Genomic DNA, 23,631 nt, shown 5'->3' with positions numbered 1-23,631 from the left:
GATTGTTCTGCATCCAGGTAACACCTCTTGCCTGTGACTTATACTTTTAGAAAGCTGAGAAGGGGAAACTCAGCTCTGCTTTATCATTGCCATTTTCTCTCCTTGAGATGGCACCTGGCTGTCCAAACCCCAACCTTTGTGGTAACCTGTGACATTGTCTCTGTCACAACCAACCTATCACATACCCTTCTTTTTCTAACCAAAAATAAGAGCATCACAGCTGCTTCTGCTCAAGGGTGAAGTCTTTTTCATGAGTCCTGTGTAGTTGAACTCAGAGTCTTCTCTGTGAGCACCTGCTCCATGTGACTGCACCTCTTTCTCATCTATGCACACCCTGCAGGACCACACCAACAGTGAGAGAGAGGCCAGACTTCACCCTGGGTGCTCTGAGATGCATCAAGCATCTCACGTTTGTCTTTCAAAAAGGGCCATAGTTGCCTTTGACTGCTCTGGGCATATTGAAAGCAAACTGGCACAACCTTGTCCTGTCTTCTTCTTTCTTTCAGTCTGTTCCCCCTTCAAACATTCATTTCACACACACATAGAAAACATTTTAGCATCCGAAGCACATGGCTAGATGCTAGAAGGTAAAAACTAACACAATATACCTTTACTGTCATGCAGCCTTGGCAAGAAATGAAGAAAGATGAAGGAGATGGCTCGATGCAGCATGGCCAAGGCCCTGTGTTCAGTTTGTACCTGAAAGAGCTGGGAAGGAAGGGAGCAGAGGAGATCTTAGAGTTAGAAATGAAGAGGGCATATCAATTTTTTATATTCATACATGAGAGATGAGTACTAATAGTCCAGAGTTGCTTTTGCTGGCTTCTAGAGAAGAGAAAAATACTGAACTCCTTCAACATGAAGACAGACCCCTTATTAAGAGTTAGCACTTGTATGTTGTGTGATTTTCATTTTCATAGAAATTGTGTTAGTAATTTTTAATCCAATTTTGCAATACTTGTTACTCAAAAAATGTTGTAAAATGTGAAAGAACAATTTTAATTTTTTAAATAACTTTAAAGCCTTATGCCTCAAAGGTGCTTAGAGGAGCCATTGTTTGTGTGCATTTTCTCAGAGTAATCTCAGATACTTTCATGATACAGATAAAAAGAGTCTCTAAAGGTTAAGATACATGGAGCAAAACCACAAAGCTTTGCTGGGAGAATGCCAAGTGACGCCACATACTGAAGCCCCACTGATACTTTCTTATTGGTATGAGGTCACTTTCCCAGGAGCAAGGAGGCCTGTCAAAAGTGTTCACAGAGGGCAGGTGCATTTTTCTTCTATGTATGCCCTATGTATGCAGGGGATGTCTTGGGAGTCTCTTTCCTCTGGTGACCAGGAAGCACCTTATTAGCCATGTCAGCCAAAAAGCTGAGAACCTTTTGAATTTCCTTGGCTTTATTAACTGTGTAAGAAAATATGAGAACTTGTTTTATGTTGTGTGTCCATAATATATGTGAATAAGAAAGGTTAATGAATGAAATTTTAAGTAAAGTGAATGAGCCTCGTAAGAACTGGTCTCTACAAGTCAGCAGTTTCTTCGTAGAGAGAAATGCAAGTGTTGTTGGCTAGGCAAGGAGTGCCTTACTGGGGCCTTACCAGGCTCCTGGGGGGCTGAGATGAGATGCAGGACCACTATGTAAAGCGGCTGCAGGTGTGATTGACAGGTGCTTCCTCTAATCAGACATAACCCCAGTCCTTGTACAAGAAAGTACATCATTTGGCTGTGATTAAGGAGTTTTTCAGGTGATGGTGTTTATTCCCTCCTGAGGAGACTAGCATTTTGTGTATATGTTCAGTTTACATGTAATGTGATGGTGTAGGTTTTCCCTTCCCTCTGTGCAGCGTACTTTGGAGCAAACTCCTTCTAGTAGTTAAATACACACAAATAATGTTTTTAATTGGATTTGTGGCAGTATTCTTATAAGACTGACTTAAGAAGTGGAAGGAGGCATGACAGAATATGGGTATAGACCTAGAAAACCTCCAGTGGCCTCCTGGTGCTAAGGCAACAGGAGGCCGGACTTTTTTCCTTGTCCAGGATGTCCGTGCTCCTATGGACCTGGTGGCTATGGTCCCAAGCGGCGCAGCCCATGGCACTCGCTCTCTCTCTCTCCCTCCTACTCCCTCCCTCCCTCTCTCCTTCCCTCTTTCTCTCTCCCTCTTTCCTTCCTTCTCTCCTCCTTCCTTCCCTCTCCCCCTCTTTCTTCTCTCTCCTCCACCCTCTCTCTTATGGTCTCACTCCCTCTCCGTCTGTGTGTGTGTGTGTGTGTGTGTGTGTGTATTGGTGTATTGGGAGGTGAAGTGGGTATGTGCACACAGGTCCGCCCATGCCCAACCTTATTATGCCTGTACATGGGGCTTTGTGAAAATGTGTTGATGGGAGCTATTTTAAAAACAGGCGTTTTTTGTTTTTGTTTTTGTTTTAATTCTTTGCTCAAATTTTTCACGTCTGTGAATGATCTTAACATGGTTTAATTTCCCAGAAGAATCAAAAAGATCTACTTAGGAGGATTCTAGTACCCCCCAGAGGAAGGTATATAAACCCCAAATATAGACTATTCTTACTCAATATGATGTAAACCCTGAGCTCTTTACTCCATATTCTGAAGCAGTGTCTGACTCTTCCTTGTATAGTAGATGTCTTAGGTTTAAACGCCATTATTTATTAATTATGGAAGCAATCTACTAGCCAAGCCTTTTTAGGAGATCACAGATGTGGCTAATATTAGTATGTCCCCTGTGCAGTCTGCAATCCCATCGCAGAGAAGGAACTTCTGTGTGGGAACTATAAGAAATGTATTTGTCTGCTACTAGAGTCTCTTTCTCTTTCCCATTTTCACTGTCAAAAACAGTTCTACTGTGAGCTTCTCTTTACATGCCTGCATATCTGAACGTCCTTCTTTCTACCTGGCATAACAACAGACATCCAGGATTCTCTGTTTTGTGTAGTTCAGGGAAGGAAGCTGGTTTTATCTGGGGATAGCTTTTCATATTACTGTTCTGCCTCCTGCCACATGATTGCATACCACAAGGGGGTCATGTACAATATCGAGTTCTATTTGACTTGTTCCCTAGGATCCGGAAAGTGTGGCAAAGAAGGAAGTGTGCTGTCAAGAATGGGATCCTGACTATTTCACATGCAACTGTAAGTGAACTCTAGTATCTCCTTGCCTGTTCTCATGCTCTCTTCTCTAGCTTTCTCAGCTCGAGGGCAAATGAGCCGACGCAAAGATTAGTATTGCTGTGATCAAACACCATGACCAAAAGAGTGATTTCATGATTTCACATCCCAATTCATCATCAAAGGAAGTCAGGGCAGGAACTCAAGCAGGGCAGGAGCCTGGAGGCAGGAGCTGATGCAGAGCTCATGGAGGGGTGCTGCTTACAGGTTTATTCCTAATGGCTTGATGAGCCTGCTTTCTTATAGAAACCAGGACCACCGTGGTGCCTCGGAGAGGCCCCACCAACAATGGCCTGGGACTTCTCCCATTGATCTTATGAAGCCATTTTCACACCTGGAGTTCCTGACCCTAGCTTGTATAACTTGACATAAAATTAGCCAGCACAGATTAGATTCCTGTACTTTGTGAATTTGGGCCATATCATTCAGGATGGTCCTTTACAATTACTGGTTTCTCTTGTCCCATGGTGGCCTACCTGACTGAAATGTTGGTGGAGGGGCAGGGAGCAGTTGGTTGGTTGGTTTGATTTGGTTTTGGTTTTGTTTGCTCTTTCAATCTAAGGCAGGTAGGGCTTGACTTTGTAATCTTAAGACTTTTGGGGGAAATAGAATTAGTTGTTACCCTGAAAAACCAACAAACTACAAAGATAGGAAGGGATTTTCTTTGCTTGAAAAAGCAATATAGGAAACAAAACATTGCATGTACAATATTCAGTCATGTTAGAGTATACTAGTAAAGCAGGGTCTTTCTGGTTTGGCATTTTTATACTTAAAAATAATCTTTTAAATTCGCAAAGAGAAGAAAGGCCATAATAGGAAATGTATCACATAGGAGTGGAAATTACAAAGGATATACTGTCATTAGAACAAAACAGCAGTGTACAAACTAGGAAAAGATCTTCACTAGCCCTACATCTGACAGAGGGCTAATATCTAAAATATATAAAGAACTCAAGAAGTTAGACACCAACAATACAAATAACCCAATTAAAAAATGGGGTACAGAGCTAACACAATTTTCAACAAAGGAGTCTCAGATGGCTGAGAAGCACCTAAAAACATGTTCAGTGTCCTTAGTCATCAAGGAAATGCAATTCAAAATGACTCTGAGATTCCACCTTATACCAATCAGAATGGCTAAGATCAAAAATTCAAGCAGTAGCAGATGTCGGTGAGGTTATAGAGCAAGGGGAACCCCCCTCCACTGCTGCTGGGATCCCAAACTTACACAACTACTCAGGAAATCAACTTGGCAGTTTCTCAGAAGATTGGGAGTAGTTCTAACTCAAGACTCAGCTATACTACTCCTGGGCATATACCCAAAAAGATGCCCCACTATTCCACAAGGACACTCACTCAACTATGTTCATAGCAGCTTTATTTGTAATAGCCAGAACCTGGAAACAATCTAGATGTTCATCAACTGAGGAATGGATACTAAGAGTTTTTAAAAATACATGTACAACTTAACCCAGTGACTTCTACTTGGAGGAAAAAAAATTGAGTTAAAGTTCAATACTCCTGGCTTAAATGATGTTCTTGACAAGCTAAAGATACATAGTCAGTTGCAAATAGAATGCATAAAATGAGCAGTGGGTGTGCATTCCATTGCTAGTTTATAGATGAGGGATGGGTGTGCATTAGATTACTAGTTTATAGATGAGGGGTGGGTGTGTATTATGTCAATAGTCCATTCAGTTGAGAACTAAAAAAAAGTACTGCTCCTCCATAAAATATATTTCACTCAGTCATCCTGATAGCCCATGGCATTCTAAGTTTAATTTTATAGATGAAGAAACAGAAGCACCTGGAGAGCTATGACTTGGCTGTTACTGCCAAAATGGGGAAACAAATGCAGGTCTATGGGACTTTGGTCCACTTTGCTCTGCTTGATTCACTCTGCAGAACCTATTGTCTTTCTGAGTCTTGACATTGGTCACTGGTCCTTGGACACACTAAAGGTTCCTAGCACACTCCTTAAGAATATCACATGCATCTTAAAGATTGCTGTTCTTTATGGAATTGAAGTAGTTACATCGTCTCTGTTCCTTATCCCTGCAGAATTGTGTGTTTTACCTAGGGTTCCCTTCAGACAACCTTGCTAGGTTTAACTGTCAAGACAGTGGTGACCAGCCCATCCATGAGATACCTGAAATCCTTCTCACAGACTTGGACAAGCTAGTAGTTGCTTTGTGGCTGTCTGTAATGATTAAACTTCATTGTCAACATGACTGGATTTAGAATCGATTAGAAGACGCACCTCTGCCCTTATATCTGTAAGTGTATTTTTCCTAGAGAGGTTTAACTGAGAAAGAAATGCTCACCCTAAGCGTGGGTTGTATCCTCATAGAGGCAGGGGCCCCAGAATGATTTCTTTTGAATGAAACGAGGAAGTCAGGTGAGCCAGCATTCATCTCTGTTCATCGCTGCGTTTATAATGGGACTGGCTGCCCTGCATTTCCACTGCCATGTTTCCTTGCCACAGGGACTATTTCTCCTTAACTTAGGAGCCAAAGTAAAACCTCCTTACCCTAAGTTCCCTTGAGGGGGATATTTGTCACAGAAACAAGGAATGTAGCTAATATGCTGTCCTGCTACTGTTTGCTTATTCGGTCTCCATTCCACCATTCTCCATATGCAGACCTGGGCATCATAGTGACAAGAGGTGGAAAATTAGATCATTTGGACACATGCCTAATCCATCATGTGTATACTAGAATGCATATTTCTGGCTATTTGGGAAAGGCTGATGTTATGTACTCCTGTACCTTCTGCAGGAGAGCCCTTACTGTCATTACCAGGAGACATTTGACAAGTTACACAATGGCTTTCCCATCCTCTATTTTGCTGCTCTAGAAGGGCTTTCTGGTAGGAGGCCATATGGGTGATGAGGGCATGACTGTGCTGTTTCCTGGGTTACTTGACCTTGAACAATTTGCTAAAGATGAAAACTCAGTTCTCTCCCCTTCTTTCTGTTTCCTGCCAAAAGACATTACTGTGGCCAAGCCAACTGTTTTCTGTGTATTCTAATTAACAACAAATAACACATTGGCCATACTGTTTGGTGGCTAATAAACAGTGGCATCTGTCAGATTGGCATCTGAATCCTAGTTTGCTGTTGATTCTGTGACTTTGAAAAAAGTGTTGAGCTCAAAAATCTCATGAGGATTAAAAGAGATTGGGGCGGGGCATGTGTGAGTTTAACAGCTTACAGCTATTACTTTTGCCTCCTTGGAAGGCGTTATTGAAGTCTACTGACAGAGCTTAGGTGAAGGAGCAAATGAGTCCCTTCACTGATTCTCACTCCTTCCCATCAGTTGTTACTGTTACTTTAGTCCAGACATTTCTGCTAGCAACTACATGCCAGTCCTGCCCCCACAGAAACACACTGTTGGTCACATAGAATTTGGATGAAGATCAAAACCAGTAGTGTCCTCAGTAAACAATTGACAGGAGTTCCGCAGAGGTAAGGGACACAGACAATGAACCTACTCACATATGGGTTCACAGAATAACCGGAACCTGTAGAGTACAGCCTCACTTGGTCCTCACTTGGTCCTCGGGACAGGGGTTGCTGTCTTCAGTTCTCACAGGACAGGTGGTGAGAAGCAGGAAGGCGCCATGTTTGTCTATCTTTGGAGTGCTAACAGCAAGCACTGTGCTTGGCTCAGTAAATATAGTCAGTGCTCAGTGAATGCACCTTTTTTCCTTTGTGAGAAGGCCTTTTTGTATAGCTCATGCTGACCTCAGGTACGTAATGCTGACTTGTAAGAGCTCATATGTGTGTCTTACTATGTTTGCTTCAGTGGATGTTTTTAAATTAAATTACATTTTGTGTCTAAGACTCAGACTATACTCTGTGCCTAGCTCCATGCAGTTTATAAGGTTCAAGCTCCCAGTTCTGCTCTTTTTATCATACATAGGACTTTCCTCAGGTGAGACACTGTTCCTCATCATTGGATTGCCATAGTGTCAAGATGGGGAGTGCTCTGAGATCTTCTAGGAAGAGGGGCGGGTAGAAGGGGGTTAGGAAGGTCTGTTTGAATCTGAAGATTGCCTGCATAATATTTTATGTTATGATTAGCACTGAGACAGCTATTAAGTTGTTAGTCACCTTTATCTTTAGACAGCCCTAAAGTTACTTTAATATCACCCAGGAGTCTACCCGGAAGGTTTGGGCTTTGTACCAAAAGGTCAGGACTCCTGCCGAACTAGCAGGCTGACTGAAGTAACGTGTGTGTCCACTGCTAGGAGGCTCTCTGTTTGCAACTGAAGGATATTGATAGTATGGCTTTGTGTAGAGGAGTTACTTATTGCTAGAACACTTGCAGGAGGCCTGCAAAGTTCTGCTAATAACAAAAATGCAACCCTGTGAATCCAGCTGCAATTAAATGAGCTTGAGCCTCTGCTGTGGTTAAGCATCTTCAGCCATCCTCTCCTCTCCCGTGCCTGGTAGCAGTGCTGGATAGCAGTAAGCATTCCTTAGCATGGTGGTTCTTATTATCTCAGCGAGCTGAGGTGGGACTGCACCATCCACAACCATGGAACTGAACCTTCTGAGCGAATCCCCTCTCTGACACTAGATCTCTAGTGACAACTGTCTGTATAAATTGGAACCATTAATAGTACCTTATTCATAGATGGTTGTAAAGATTAAGTGAGTTCATTGATTATGAGCAGTTAGGACAGGATGTGGGGCAGAACTAGTGTTCAGTAAATGTCAGCTGCTGTTGTCAGTACTCCTTTATCTTCTAATGTGTTGCTGAGTTTATCCATGGTGTTGACTGAGTTTATCAGAATCCTCTGTATTGCTCTCCCTTTATTTCTAGGCATACTTTACAAAGACACTTGAGGCACTTTTTTTTTTAACTTTAGAATTTAAATTTCTACCTAGTGGGAGTTGGCCGCAGTTCTGTCTACTCCCAGGACACTTCCCTAGAGAAAGAATTGAGTGTCAGTCTTTTTGTCCTTGGGCTTTCTGCATCAGTAGACAGTTCCAAGAACTGTTGTCTTTCAGGCCTGTCTAGAGCTTTCAAGACAACTTTCTCCAGCCAGGGCTGGCTTTACCACATGCACTGGCAACATAGAGGAAGCAAGATGGACCTGCAAGATGATTGATGCCTTCCTTCCTTCAGTACGATGGATTTTACACCTTGCCTCTATGACTGGCCTTGGTGGCATTTTTTTTCTCAGCCTATTCTGGACTCCCCTCTGTTTTTACTCGTGCACGTTGTCCTTTCGAGGAGAGCATTGTTTTTCTTTCTTCCAACAAATCAGAAAATGGCACTGTAAATTTCAGGAGGACAAACTTGGGCTGCTACCTGTTAAACTTGGGCTAAACCCTGAACAAGCTATAAAACTTGAATGAGTTATTTAATCTTTGGGAGCCTTAGCTTTTCAGGTACATAACTTCCTCATTAAAGTGTTTTGTTGATTTTTTTTTTCTTGAGCCCAGCACTGGGGTAGGTACTATCTGCAGAGATTAAAAGGGTAGTCCCTGCACTCCCGGAGCTCAGAGTAAACCTAGGAAAGGTACTGTAGAAGAAACTAGCAGGATACTGTGACAGAAAATGAAGGGACAGCTACCTCAGAGTCAGAGCTGAGCACATCATGCTACAGCTAACTGAGCAGCCGCTTCAACAGACCTCTGTCCAAAATCCCCAGCCTAGACCCCATGTTGAAGGAGCTGCAAGAAGCTGGTATGGATAGTTTCCATTTTTTTAAGGAAGATTCTTGGACCATTGTCACTGTTTACAGCTCCTGGATTACAAAAAGAGACAGTCATCAAAGTAACTGCCTACTGCGTTTTCTTGAACCTGTAGTACTTTAATTTTCCATTTCTGTTGATTTCTCATCCACTTGAATGGGTTCCAGGTCTCCTCCAGCACCAAGCAGTACCTTTCACCATGCTACACCATGACATCCCTTCTCTTGCTTTTTAAAACTTACTTATTTTATGTGTATGTTTATAAGTATTTTGCCTCTGTGTGTGCATGTACACCACATGCACCTGGAATCCATGGAGAATAAAACCAGATTTTGGATCTCCTTGAACTGGGGTTACAGATGGTTGTGAACCTGGGAACTAAACCCAGGTCCTCTGCAAGAGCAACAAGTGCTCTTAACTGCTAAGCCATTTCTCCAGCCCCTCCCTTCTTTTAAACAGAAGAGCAGAACTGATTTGTATGATCCAATTGAAAATGCAACTGTGGGTCTGGTGGAACTGGTATTGAACCTTGCTCACAGGCATTTGAAGGAAAGAAATTGGGGTTGTGACCATACTCAGGATCACACTGAAATAAGCAGTACTGTGTGCAGGGTCAGGGTTACCACAGAGTATCTCTGTAGGACTCTCCATGCTGTATGTTTATCAGAAGACTTCTTGAATTCAAGCTCTCTAAGAACAGGTTTAGAAAGCTATGGGATCTCTATTATTTTGAATCTAGATGAAAGTTCCTTTTACTTTACTACTTGAATCCCAAGGTTACATATTAAACATCAGTTTAATTTATTTCAAACAAAAGACCTTAGCACTAGCATTTTAGTAAATGTCACAAATGAAGAGCTGGCACAGTTGGTCAGAATGAATCTACTCATCTCAGTCCTGGGTGCATGTGAGGCTAGAGGCCGTACCTCCCAGGTGATGCTGACATTCACTGGTGATGGAGAACCACTGAGTAAGTCTGTTCTCTGATGGATTTATAGAGAGGAAAAGAGGAAGCATGGAAATGTACAGATACCAGGATACTGGTAAGCTAGCGCCACTTGTCAGCCTCTGGCCACTTTGAAGTCTGGTTATTACCATCACCTTTATTCTAGTGGAATTCCATTTTAATGAGTAACAAAGTTAAGCCTAAACAATGGACTGACCTCATGCTCTAAATCCTCATTTTGGTAGTTGAAGACTCCCCTCTGCTGCATTGCTGTCTGCTTGGAGTCCCCTCCCTCCTTTTGTATTCTCTGTATCTTCACACTCACCAGGATTTCAAGCCCAGTGCCCTCCTATTTGCCCTCACACTGCCGAGGGAATTCGTCTTTAACCTTCATGTTACAGGATTTGGCATTCTGTTTGAACCATAGTGACTTAGTGGGCAGCTCTCCAGAAGCTAGTACACATTAACAGGAAAACTAAAAGACACCATCAGAGGAGCTATGTGAGAAGTACCTAGTAGTCATAAAAATCATGGCTGACCTTTTGAGCATTGCTGTGGCTTAGATTATGGTTTGCCTCTAAAAGTTCATTTTGGGAAGTTTTGTTTCCCAGTGTGGCAGTGCTGAGGTGCTGAGACCTTGTGGAAGCTTGCTTATATATTCATGTGGTTCTTATAGGACTCTTATAGAGTTAGTTGTTATAAAAGAACAACCTGCTCCCTGAACTATGCTCTCAGACTTACCTCACCATGTGTCCTGTGCCTCTTATGTATGCCCTAACATGATATCATCTTCTATGGTGTGGCCAGCCAGAGACTTGCACAGAGCCAGTGTCTGATCCTTTGGACTGTCAGCCTCCGAAAGTGTTGACTAAGTATCATTGCTTTGTAAGGGACCTACCCTCAGGTACTTTATTACAGTAGCAAAACAGACTTAGATGAGCATATTCACAGCACCTTCAAATAGCTGTTTGCCCTATTTCAAAGATATGTCTGGATGATACTCAAGCAGTAAGAGCCAGACTTAGACCCAAGACGTTAGGTTCAAGAGTCTGTGCTACCTCTGATGGTGAGTGGAGCAGTAGATTCTTGTCACATATCACCTCGGTCCATTGTCACAGCCAAGAGGGCATTGCTTTCCCTCTTCATTTAGAGAAAGTCTGGGTCCAAACTTACTTTAGGTCTGGTGGCTCCCTGCCTCTCAGGGGGGGCTTGTCTGTCCACTGCACACCTTACACAGCTGGAGTGATGTGTGCGTTCATTCTGCCATCACTGAATGTCGCAGACCTACAGGAGTCTCAGCGTGTGGTTCCCAGTGTGTGGCTCCATCCAAGGCAGGTGTTTTGTAGTGTCAGCTGTTTGACTGTCAAAGTACAGCAAGCATGGCAGCCTTGATTTTGATAGTTGTCTTTCAACAAATCATCAATAACACGGTTGTCATGACGCAAATGCTGCCTTGGATTTGAGAACCTTCCAGATCACTGTCCTGCTTTCATGTTGAAACAGATTCCTACAAGGGACTCATTTCCTAAGTGGGGGTGAAACTGAAGAATTAAAATAGAAAGGTGTAAAAATAAAAAACCACAGGCCTCCCAGCTTGTGGCCTTGAAGTTTTTGTGCTGTGACATGGGGATGTGATGGACATATTACACTGTGTGCTTTTAGTGTTCCAGGGCAAGTGGGGTGAACAGGCCCTTGTCACACGAAGCCTGTAGTGTAGCAACTTGTTGGTGAGATTCATTATCCTAAAGAGACTGAATGTCCTAGATTTATGAGTTTGGAGTTGTGGGGCAGTTTGGTGTCTAAATCAGTGAATTTTCTCAAAGTGTTTTATCTAATGCTCTATTCTCCCCAGCTGTGGGGCCAGAGAACTGTGACTACTCGGGGAGCCAATCCAGAGCAAGACTGAGGTGTGTCAAAACCCCAAAAATCTTATCCTGAGACTGGCAAGAGTAGGACTGACTCCTCCCTGCTCTGGGCCTTCCTGTCTCAGAGCATGTAAGCCTTAGGGCCCCCACCTCTGCCACTCTCGAGGTAGTCACACACAGCCTGGTGGCCAGGTAATGGGTTATCTTCCAGTAAGGATGCGTCCAACCAGCAGCTAGAATTCCTCTTCATGCAAATGAAACACTTCCAGCACCTTGGCCACAGCCAGTAGTGTACATTCACTCTAAAAACTCTTAACCACTCCCCAAGGTTTGTGTGTGTGTGTGTGTGTGTGTGTGTATCCCCCTTCTTCATCCCCAACAGAGAACTGTTTCACTGAAATCTGTCTCCAGAGATACTGTTTCTCCCACAGAGATCCTGCCAACCCGCCCACCCCAGCTAAGTTTCATTCCTTCCCATCCAGTCCAGTGCACAATGATACTTGATACTCCAGGGGGAAAGCAGGCCCAAGCCAGTACCCAGCTGTGGCCTATGGCAAAATTAGTTGACTTTTTGTGCCTCAGTTTCCTAGTCTGCCAAACAGACAACAGTAGTGTGGTCCACATACTGTGTTAGTTCATTTTTCTCACCTTGACACACACTAGTCACTCAACAAGAGAGAGCTTCAGCTGTGGCACTGCCTCCATCAGACTGGCCTGTCGGATATGTCTATGGGACAGTTTATTGATTAATCATTGATGTGTGAAGGCCAAGACCACTTTGGGCACTGCCACCCCTGGACCAGTAGTTTTGAGTTTTATAGGAAATCAGGCTGAGCCAGCCATGTAAAGCAGGCCATTCAGCAGCATCCTCTGTGTTTCCTGCCTCCACCCCTGCTTGTGTTTCAGCCGTGACTTGTGATATGACTCAGTGATGTTTTGTATAAGCTACAAAAGCCCTTCCTTCCCGAGTTCTTTGTAGTCGTGCTGTTTATCAGCTGCAGAGAGCAAACCAAAATATGTTGAGTGGTTGTAAGAGTTAAATGAATCCATTTATGTAAACTCTGTGCCAACATGTGACACCACAAACCTGACAACATGATGATGTCCTTACTCTGAAGGCCTGTCTTGGTGTGTGAGAACCTCTCAGAGATCCTGTGCTGGGCCTCTTCTTGCCTACTTTGTGGATATAATGTAGTGAGAAGCTTCTTTAAATGTAATAATAATTAATAATTATAATAACTATAGCCAAATCCATAGGCAAGATCACCAAATGACTGGGTCCTATAAGACATAGGTGAGCATGCCACGTCTTCCTGACCCTTGGTGGCCTTGCCTATAGACTGGAATCTGGGATGCTATCATTACCAGGGCATCTCCCAACACCACCCCAATGCCTGTGGGTTGGTAAGGGCACAGAGAAGAACCACTGTGGCAACAATTTCAGGGAACAGCATCTGCTTTATTGCACGTGAACAACCAGTTATATAGTGGAAGCCTGTGACTGGGATTAGTTAGCACAGTACCTGGGATTGGACAGTGAGTGTTCACACCACTGTCCCACCGTCTCTATGGAAGAAGCATGAATGGAGACCGTGGAGTGTGCAGACACGTCAGCAGGCCAGCTGCTAGCTTCTCATGCTACTTTAGTGTTCTGACTGCAATAGCATGGTATGCCATGCTTCTTACTTAGAAGCACAGTGTGCCAAGTAAACTGACCACCAGGTTATGCCTCTGTTTCCTCCTACACACTCAATTCATGGAATCGCTGCAAGAATTACGAGACTAAAGTACCTGCAATATAAGAGATCATAAGGGAAAATTTGGTCTTGTCCCCAGCCCAAAATACCCTTCAAAAGCCAGTCATTCTCCTGTGCTGGAATGATGTTGGCAGTTTTCTCTCTGAGGCAGGTGTTTGGCATGGCCTTATTTCTTGCCAGGGGCTTATTGCAGTTATTGAGCACATGTTGAGTACTCGCGTTCCCCTGGAGGCACTAGGCATCTACTACTGAATGGAACTTCTGAGGGGACTAAAGGTCGGAGCATCTCTGTTTCCAGGCACTGGCTTAGGAAGTACAAAGAGGTTCATTTTATGTTTTTTACCTCAGCCTGGTTAGGGTCAGCCTTATTTCCGATAATGATATCCTCGTCTTGTTTGTGGTACAGAGCAGTTCAGCGGGATTCTTAGAGTTGCAATTTCCTTTCTGAACACAATTCCAGTAGCTGTGTTCTACTGGCAGAAGTAGGCCTGCACCAGTAACGCTGCAGCTCCGTCACAAACAGCACCATGGTGCACACTGAGCATTGCAGGACCAATGAGTGGGGCTTGTTTGTTTTCTAGAGGCAAAGCCTGATGGAGGTGACAGTGCTGGTCTGCAAGAGGTTGATGTTCATCTAGCCAAGTGGCATGTCAGGCAGAGGCAGCCTTGCCTCTCTGTTTCATAGAATGTGCCCAGGGGTTCCCTAGTTAAAACATTTCTCAGGTCAGAAATTTGAATGGTTTTGCCCTTAGATGAGTATAGTGTCAGCTGAAAATCAGTTTTTAAGACCAATATAATACAAGTTGAACCAGTGCTTGTTGAAAAATAACAATCATGCTCCTCAGAGAAATCCTGTTAAAATCAAAGTAATAGCAGAGGGTAGAAAATTGTGATTTACCAGATGCAGTTCCTGCTGTGCAATGCCTCAGTTTTTCCTCTGTGAGTTTATGCCACGCCTGGACATTTAGGAGCACCGAGCTGTAAAATCTTCAGTTCAGACAGGTGTGCAGCTGGGTACAGAGCAGGCACTCCTGAATGAAGTCCCTCCTGAGAGACCCCTCAGAAGCACTAGCCCTTGCCCCCACTCATCATCCAGGGCCTCGGTGGAAAGCTTATTTTTGAATGTTGGCCGTATCTGGAGTCTCCAGCCTCTACCGTGCCTTTAACTCAGATGTTCATTCGTGGTCATCGGTGTCACTCTCAGCCTCCACCAGCCACTTGGGTGACTTGTGCGTGGCCGCTGCTCTGAGTACCTTCCTTCAGCAGCACACGAGGGCTCCAGAGTGTGCTTGCCTTAACCCCAGTCAGCAAGAGTCAGGTCACCTGTCCTTCTTCCTGCCCAGGCTCTTTTTGCACCTGCTGATCTTCACCCTCCCCAACTCCTCTGGCTTGTTCACACACTGATTTGCTAGGATCTTCACTGCAAGATCCTTGGTACACACCCCAAGACTCAGACCCACCACTCCTGAACAGCCGGCCGGCTCTCAGATAATCAGCTCTTCCTAGAGCTGGTGACAGCAGTGTTCTTCACACGCACTTAAGGATGTGGAAGAGGCTTTAGAAACCACCAAATGGATGAGAAACTATTTCACATTCTAAAATGTCTTTGTTCAGCAAGCTGAATTAGGAATTTGGGTGAGAATCAGACACTCAGCTGCTCCCCCAGGTCTGCCACTATTTTCTGCCTTTCCCTGCTGGCCTGCACAGTGGTGTAGATGAAGAGTCGGGCCTCTGATCCACTCAGCCACTACCTTACTGGGCATGCTGGGATAGTTAACATCTCTCTCCCTCATGCCATCTAGTAAAAGAAAATAAAAGCATTTCTTAGAATGTACAAGAAGTATTTCTGAGGTTCCTAGAATGTAGCACTTTGATATTTGAGAGCTTGCTGTATACATGGCATAGTTTAGGAAGCACGTAGCACACCATTGTTTGAAAGGAAGACAGGAGACAAATAGTGATGAGAGCCATAGAGAGCAGTGTGTGTGAGGGAAGGCTGGCTCGGGATCCATGGCCTCTAGACACTGGACAGAAAAATCTGGAGGAGTGGAGTGGGGGGACAGTAAAAACATACTTTACTTCCTGAACTGTCCCACCACGATGCAGCTGAGCCAAGCTGTTTAGTTTTGCTCTAATTTTAATCTGTGAAAAGATTGTGTTCTTTCATCAGTATACCTATAATTTAGTCTAATGTCAAAAGTAGTTTTGAAGTTTTGTAACTTAAACAGCTAGACTTACCATTATTACTAATTCCTGTGCTTCTGCTAAAGCTCTTCAGACTGGAGTAGAACGTTGCATTCCCCAGGCCATTCCCTAAGCCTTATTCTGATGTCCCTCTACTCAGCATTGGGTATATCAGCTACAGTTCAGCCTGGGGTAAAATATGTGTGGTGTAGGCAAGTTATGCCCTTGTCACTTGAGGTTTGTGTTGATGTGGCAACCTGACCATGCAGTAGGATAAACACCCAAGTATTATTGCTAATGGAGTAAACTGTGTGCCCTTATATGATGCTGTCCAGCAGATTCTTTGAACCAGTGAGTACTTAGCAATGAGAAGAGAGTGCTGCCGGCTCACTTGCATATGTGCAGCTACTACTGAATTCACTGGTTCTTTAAGGTTTTGCATCTATTGCTGGGTGTGTCTATTAAGACACACTTAGGAATACCAGATTTGGAATGAAGAAATCATTGTGTTAGCTTTCTGCCATGTTTAATATGAATACTGTCACATGCTTCTTAAACTTTCAAAACCAGATTTCTCTACTGAAGAATTCTAAACATTGGTTTAAAAGATTTTTTTTTAAAGAAATCCTGAAACTCTTATTATATCTAATCAATTTAAGCTTAGGAAGTTCTTCCATATGTCTGGCCCAAATCATGCATGGTTTGAGTGCATTTTTTTATTTGTACATATGGAAAACAGCTGTCCAGCCTTCCCAATGACAATGTTTATGTATGTGCTTTCAGACAACAGTAAGGTCACTCCCACCCACTCTTCTCCCTCTGAACTGTGATTGATGCCTTTATCCCATCTTTAAAGTTTCCTTTTCCCTCCCCTTTAATCATCTCTAGATTCCCCTAAGCATTGTACAGCCTTCCTTAAATCCAGATTCCAAATAGAACATAATATTCAAAGGCTCAACATTAGACAAAGTCCCTTCCTTCCTTTCTAGTCTTCCCAGGCTGTCATGTGCCACAGTCATTCCTAGAGGAAATGGGTAACACTGTCAACCTCCAGAAAAGTGAGATGGAGGATCCACAACAGATGGGGCCCAGTGTGTAGGCAGTGTAGGAAACATGCACAGGCTCACACCTCCTGCCTCCCCTCCCAGTCTGGGTTCAGCTGATGATAATGCAGCACGGAAACCACCACTTCCTCCTAGCTCTAACTCTCAGTACTGTCTCCAGTTGTGAGTCAAAGGTGGACGCAGTGACTTTGAACTCCGGTGCCTTCGCCTCTGCTCCCCGCACCCTGTGCTGTGACTGGCTAGTTTTGGGCTGAGGGCGTTGGTCTCCGTCTGATCTCTGCGACCACAGAGGGAAGGGTTCTTCACAGTGCTGAGCACACACAGGGAGCACTTCGTTTTCTAGGACCTTCTGTTTAGGGGAGATGTAGTATGTATCGAAACTTCTTGCTCAGCACCATCCCTGCTGCTTACATTTCCGAGTGTTTTACTGTATATCCTCTCTGTCCCCTCTGTGTCCTTAAAAAGTGAAGTTCCTGAGTGGCAATTGGGTCTTTTTTGAGGTCAAGACTGTCATATGAAGTAGGCATGCAGGTCTGGCCAGAAAGTTCCACAGATTTCTCCAGCTGAAACAACTGAGCCCAAACACTGTTGACAGTTCTTTCTTTAGTTATATCTGTAAGAAGCATGGGACCTAAGCACGTGCAGGCAGGAGGGCCAGCATGATTGGTGGCTGTACCCCCTAAGCTACTTTCTAGATGTTTGTAGGGTCTATTTTAAACGTGAGACTTAGTATTTACTAGTAAGTCATATGAATCCTACCACGTGTTCACTCTGGTCAGATATTAGGGCTCATTACACAGTGCCTGGCCAGAGATGATCACTTTGAGCTAAGTAATGTTTACATTGCAATCAGTACTCACAAATGCCTTGGATGTCAGCACTGAGGTAACTACGGCAGGGGTCATCCTGTTCTAACAAGGCACAGGCCTAGAAGTACTGATTACATGCCTGAGGATGTCCAGCTGTTCTGGGCTCCATTCTGGTTGACCTCCAGCATGCCTGTGTACACTTAGGAAATACTGAGTGGGACAACCAATTTTTTTCCCTCCTTACTGAAGTCAGAATTCTAATGGAGTCTGTCAATCAAGACTACCTACTAGCTTGTATGTGAGGGCAGAAACTAAAGGTCTGATGTTTTGTTGCAGTGAACTCGGATGTCTGCTTTCTTCCCTTCTTTTTTTTTTTTTTTTTTTTTTTTTTTTTTTTTTTTTTTTTTTTTTTTTTTTTTTTAGATTTATTTATTTATTATATGTAAGTACACTGTAGCTGTCTTCAGACGCACCAGAAGAGGGCATCAGAACTCATTATGGGTGGTTGTGAGCCACCATGTGGTTGCTGGGATTTGAACTCATGACCTTCTGAAGAGCAGTCGGTGCTCTTACCCGCTGAGCCATCTCACCAGCCCACTTTCTTCCCTTCTAATATCGTGTTCTGTCATGGAGCAGACCTTTTGAGTGCACACTGCACTGAGGCATCGAGTGGGGATGCTGCATGTGTAACCTGTTTCCTTCTTACAGTCCAACAGGCAGCCTGCCAAGTTAAACCTCCTCACCTGCCAGGTGAAACCAAATGCTGAGGACAAGAAGTCTTTTGACCTGATATCACGTGAGTCCTGTTTTTAAAATCAATTGGTCACTGTGGTTCTGACATCTACAGGTCTGGGTATTTAAGCACCAAAAGTTTTCAGTGGAGATCCTCAGATTTAACCCCAGCTTGTTTAGGGAGACTCCTGGGAATCCTTTTGTTTGCTTGCTTCCTTGTTTGAGGCAGAATCTTACTTTGTCCCCTAAGTTAACCTTGAACTCAAGCAACCCTGCTTCAGCTTCTCATATAGCTGGATCTGTGGCTTTGCACCATCTCCTGTCTCACTTAGCTGCCTATATTTAGAATGTGCATACCTTTCGGCAGGGGTAAGCGGATCTCATGAGTTGAAGGTGAGCCTGTAGTATGCATCAAGTTCCAAGCCAGCCAGGACTACATAGGAGACCCTGACTCGGGAAAGAGTAAGACTCTAGGCTCACGCATTGAACTGTTTCTAATATCCCCCAGACACACTTTTTAGTTATGTTACCATGTCATTTACTGATCTGTAAAAATACAAGTTTTGATGTGAAACCCAGATGCTTTGAAGTTGTAGGAGATTCCAGCTTGCACCTGTTAAGAAGCATCCTGTAGATGCAGGAATGCAGGTTCACCACTGTTACAACATGTCTGATTTGTCCCTTACATCCTTGCAAAATTGGGCTCTTCAAGGAACAGTTAGCCCCCCCTTGCTTCGGTTGTTTTGAGCTTCGTTGAATTGTTGCCACCACATTCCTCACTTTGTCACTGTGTGGCACTTTGCTCTTGTACTTGGTGAGGAAGTAAGACCAGCCACCAGCTCTCTACCTGTGTCCCACGTTCTCTCTGTCCAGCAGGAGGAGTGAGGTACTGTTTTGCTAGCCTGCAGTTACTGACTCACTCTGCAGCTGAGGGGACTCCTAAACTTCTACAGGACAGTAAGACTCCGCAGAGGTGTACAGCTCTGTGGAGAGCACTTTGGCACATGCTCAGTTCCATCCCTAGCACCTCAAAACCAAACAGATAGGATAAACCAGAGCCACTCTATACTATCCCAAAGTACTACAGTATAAACTCAAAGCCCAGCATGGCAGACTGGGAGCCACATGAGCTGTACAGAAGCACAGGTGTACAGTCCTGCCCTTGAAGTTCTCTTATGAGATCCTATGACAGAATCATTTGTGAGGCTCTTCAGATAGAGACTGAGTCAGCACCTGTACAATTCAGAGTCCCTGTAATCTCCATGATTACTCTGATCATTGATGGCACTTACTTTATGATTTGGCTATTAATAGGCGTCACTTATATTGAGTGTCTAAATCTGCCAGATGCTAATTCTTGCAAAAGGTTATCAGTTTCCCATTTTAGAGAAGAATAAGCTGGATGAGTTGGGCCAGCTCAGCCAGCAGTAAGGTGGGTACCACCACACTTGTATATATGTTCTCTAACATACTTCGTCTCAAAGGGTGCCGAGTGGGAGTGCCTGTCTGGAGCAGTCCCATGTTCTGTGTCATGCCAGCTAAATATGTTGAAGCACTTGTACAGTCCTGGGTTTTTTAAGTGAACTTCCCTCATGAACATATGAACATCCTGTCCACTGTGTGGATGTCAGGCCTTTTTGGAAGGCAGAGGTTAAGCCTGCCTTGCAGAGGGCCTGATTCAGCTGGAGAGCAGCCCATTCAGGCCGAGTGTGCTGCTTCCCAGAGGGGACAGCAATCCTTTCTGGATAGCAAGTACTGACTTGTGCCTATTTGCCACTAAAAATCCTCTGAGTCAGAGAGGGCCTGTTTTTTTCTCAGTTGTCTTTCAAAGAGGCATATCATCCAGGTATGATAGCACATGCCTACAGTCACAGCCATCTGCCTACAGTCATAGCCAAGTGAGGGTAAGTTAAGATAGCTAGTCAAGACCAGCTTGTATTATATGTAGCAAAACTGTCTCAAGCAAACAAACGAAAATGCCTACTACCTGCATGGTATTTGTGATCCTATATTTTAGTCCTTTGTACTTAAGGAAAAAATGTTAGTAAAGTGAATTGTTACACTGCTGATACATAATGGAATAAAAAAATAATACAAGTTTGTGTTTTTTACATAGACTTTAAAACTGCATTATTCATGCTTGCAGACATTCTCCTTCCTGAGATGTTGTATTTTGTGTTTTAGATAATCGAACATACCATTTCCAGGCAGAAGATGAGCAGGATTATATAGCGTAAGTACTTTCAAAATGACGGTGCAGTGGTTTGAAATTAGAGCATTATTAACTACCCTGGTGGCTTGTCACTTCTTTCCTGTCTCTGGGCCCTCATACTTGGCTCTTCTCTCCATCTGTCCTGCCCGCCTGAGATGTTCAGCCCTAGCCTCAGTACTGAGATGTTCAGCCCTAGCCTCAGTACTCCTAGGATTGCTGCCCCCTTGTCTCTGCCTGTAGCTTCTTCCCACAGCTCTGTGTTCATCTGGTCTGTGTCCATGCACAGCCATTTAGGGACCCTGAGCTCTTTGAGAACACTGAGCCTTGCTTTCCTTATGATTGTGAGTCCTTATGGGTAGGTGTCTTGCTTGGTGTTTTGTCACAATTTTACATCCTTCGGGATGTTCACAAGGTGCTGCCTAGATGCTTAGCTTGTTCTTGTGAGAGAAGCAGAAGAGGCTGGCTGGCTCTAAGGGAGACAGTGGCTATGCCCTCTTGCTGGACAAGCATGATGTAGTCAGAGGGAACAGTGTGCAATGAGAAGAGCTAAGTTGGGTATTACATACCACAGGGACTGCAGCCTGAAGTCAGTTTTATTCCTTTCTCCCTCCAGTGGCCTGGAGTTCAAACAGCAGTTTATTTCATTCTCAGCTGTTTCCATTGGTGAAAAGGCAGTCAGTTAAGTCATTTTGAAGTGCTTACATTTTTATTTCTCACAAGCAATTTAGACCAAGTTTCATGAACTACCAAAATTCAGTACCCATCAGTAATTCCTTCCTTAACTCCATAGAGTCCCAGAACTCTGTTCAGACCCATTTGCTTCACTTCTCTCACTCCTTTTCTCTTAGTACTATACTCTGCCTGATCTCAGACTCTGATAGGGACTCTGATAGAGAACAAGAAATGGACCACAAGGAAGTCGAGGTGGGGGAGAGAGCAGAGGAGCTAAGGAAGGCCAGCAAGCTGCCAAGAGTTACAGGAAGCAGTGAGAACCAGAGACAGGCCACAGGACATGGTGTTTGCTCTCAGCTTGGACTGAGAGGAGACACATGTGCTAGAGCACCCAGACTTGGATTCTTAGGGAACTGCCCAGAGATGGCTTTCTACAGAAAGGTAACCCTGGCCTGAGCTAAAGAAGCTAAGTGCTCTCTACCTTCCCAGTGGAGAAAACCTATGGCTTGATATTGCAGCCTTGTGCTGGGTGACTATAGTAACTGGGAACAAGAAATGAAGATGCTAGGAAAGCTATCTCCTACCCCACTTCTGATTTAGAGAGGCGTAATTCTTATTGACATCATGTTGTGCTGAGTGTACCTTGTGTCTTGTTAATACTCACCCTGAACAAGCACACAGAGATTCAGTGCCCATGTCACAGTCTTAGGAAGACTACTTTGCATTTCAACTATCTTGAAGTACCACTTCCATTTTCCTAATTTCTCTCTTCCCTGGTCTTCAAAGTTCTAAGTGGGAGACAAATGAGAAATCTGAAGGCAGGAAGGAAGCCATTGATCTCATTCTCTTCTGTCTCAAGCACAAACCTTCCATATCTTAGAACACACAAGTGGTTCACCCAGGTCTGTGAGGTGCAGGTTTTCTGCCTGTGGTGTATGGCATTCAAAGTAAAAGGCTCCCTTCAGTCGCCCCTGATGTTATTGTGCTTTGAATCTCCTTGGACACTGGTAGGGACAAGGAACTCTATTTTCGCTCTTCATTACCTCCAGCTTTACATAGCAACACTGGCTTTCCCTCCCCATGTAAAACTCCTGTGAAATGAAAAAAAGATTTCTCCTCACTAAGGAAGGGGCAGGTATCAGCAGTTGCACGTTAGAAGTCTGGAGACCTAGATCTAGTCTCAGTGGCTCTGTTTCTTCAGACAGATGATCTGGCCTCAGTTTCTCATGCAGAGACATCTGAGTAGTTAGAAATTATGTATCTCACAAAACTTTGAGAGTAAAAGTAGGACATAGAACCATACTGACACATAGCAGTTTGTTTTTATTAGAGACTCAAAATGAGTTTTGTAGCTTATATCATTTCTTACATATTTTGGTCTACCAGTTACTTTAAAAGAATTTAAAAGTTAAAAAAAAAAATCTTGCAGTGGGATGGGATTGCAGCTCGTTTGGTAGAGTGCTTGCCTAGCATTCACAAAACCCTGTGTTCAACCCCCAGCATGGTATAAGCCAGGTCTATTGGTGCATGCCTGTAATCTCAGCACTTGGGAGGTGGAAACAGGAGGATCAGAAGTCCAAAGTCATCCTTGTCTACCCAGTGAGTTTGAGATCAGCCTGGGGCACATGAACCTTATCTCAAAATCAAATAAATATACATTCAAGGTCACTGTATTCTCAGCCCTTTTGAAATGTAACTATTCCATTCTATTCTACCAGATTTGAATTCATTTCTTTTGAGAATGAATTAATTGTCCTTAGATATACATTCCATATTGTTATGACAAACTTTTTTTTTTAATCATGAGCCTATGGAAAAGCCGTGAGCCCCTGGCATGATGGGGGGGGGGCATTGATCTGAAAATGTAGACTGTGATGTTGTAAGCCAGTCAAACTCAAGACCTTGGGTAAGTCACAGAAAATTTCTGACATTTAGTCTTAAAGGTGTTTTAACCCCCAATGTAGAGGCTCTTGGAGGATTCTGTTTTTAAAACTGTGAATCAAGTACCTAAGAGGTACTGGTACACATTAGGTATCCAAGTGCCTGACACAGTGACAGAAAGCAAAACCGAGCCCTACACTCACTGAGATCTAGTAAAGGTCATGGTGAAGTGCTGCCGTTGACCTTGCTGAAACAAATTTCATGAATTGTGCTAGAGAAATGACTCTGCAGTTAAAAGCACATACTGCTCCTCCAGAAGACTACAGTGCAATTCCCAGCACATTGGTGACTCAAAACCACCTGGAACTCCAGGTTCAGGGGTTCTGATGTCTCCAACCTAGGACACCTGCCCACATATAGACACACATACACACACAGTTTAAAATAATTTTCAAGTTTTTTTTTTTTTTTTTTGAAAAAGCAATCTCTAGGGCTGGAGAGATGACTCAGTGGTTAAGAGCTCTGACTGCTCTTTCCTTTTTTTTTTATTTTTTTTATTTTATTTTAGATATTTTCTTTATTTACATGCGAATTTCTCCTTTCCCAGTTTCCCCT

At 43.7% G+C, this 23,631-nt stretch overlaps 1 protein-coding gene across 15 annotated transcripts in view; it reads left to right on the top strand.

Moving 5' to 3' along the window:
* Positions 1 to 23,631, top strand: part of Asap1 (ArfGAP with SH3 domain, ankyrin repeat and PH domain 1) — a 308,734-nt gene that overhangs the window by 237,873 nt on the left and 47,230 nt on the right. For all 15 annotated transcript variants that reach the window (XM_031359258.1, XM_031359256.1, XM_031359248.1 and 12 more), the window contains 3 exons: positions 3,082 to 3,151; positions 18,228 to 18,315; positions 20,436 to 20,484. In XM_031359258.1, the coding sequence (XP_031215118.1) occupies positions 3,082 to 3,151; positions 18,228 to 18,315; positions 20,436 to 20,484 (207 nt within the window). The remainder of the gene's footprint in view (positions 1 to 3,081; positions 3,152 to 18,227; positions 18,316 to 20,435; positions 20,485 to 23,631) is intronic.

This window comes from Mastomys coucha, unplaced genomic scaffold (genome assembly GCF_008632895.1).
Source record: "Mastomys coucha isolate ucsf_1 unplaced genomic scaffold, UCSF_Mcou_1 pScaffold7, whole genome shotgun sequence".
Taxonomy (NCBI): domain Eukaryota; kingdom Metazoa; phylum Chordata; class Mammalia; order Rodentia; family Muridae; genus Mastomys; species Mastomys coucha.
Note: the sequence above shows the minus strand (reverse complement) of the source record. Positions and strands in the feature narration are given on the sequence as shown.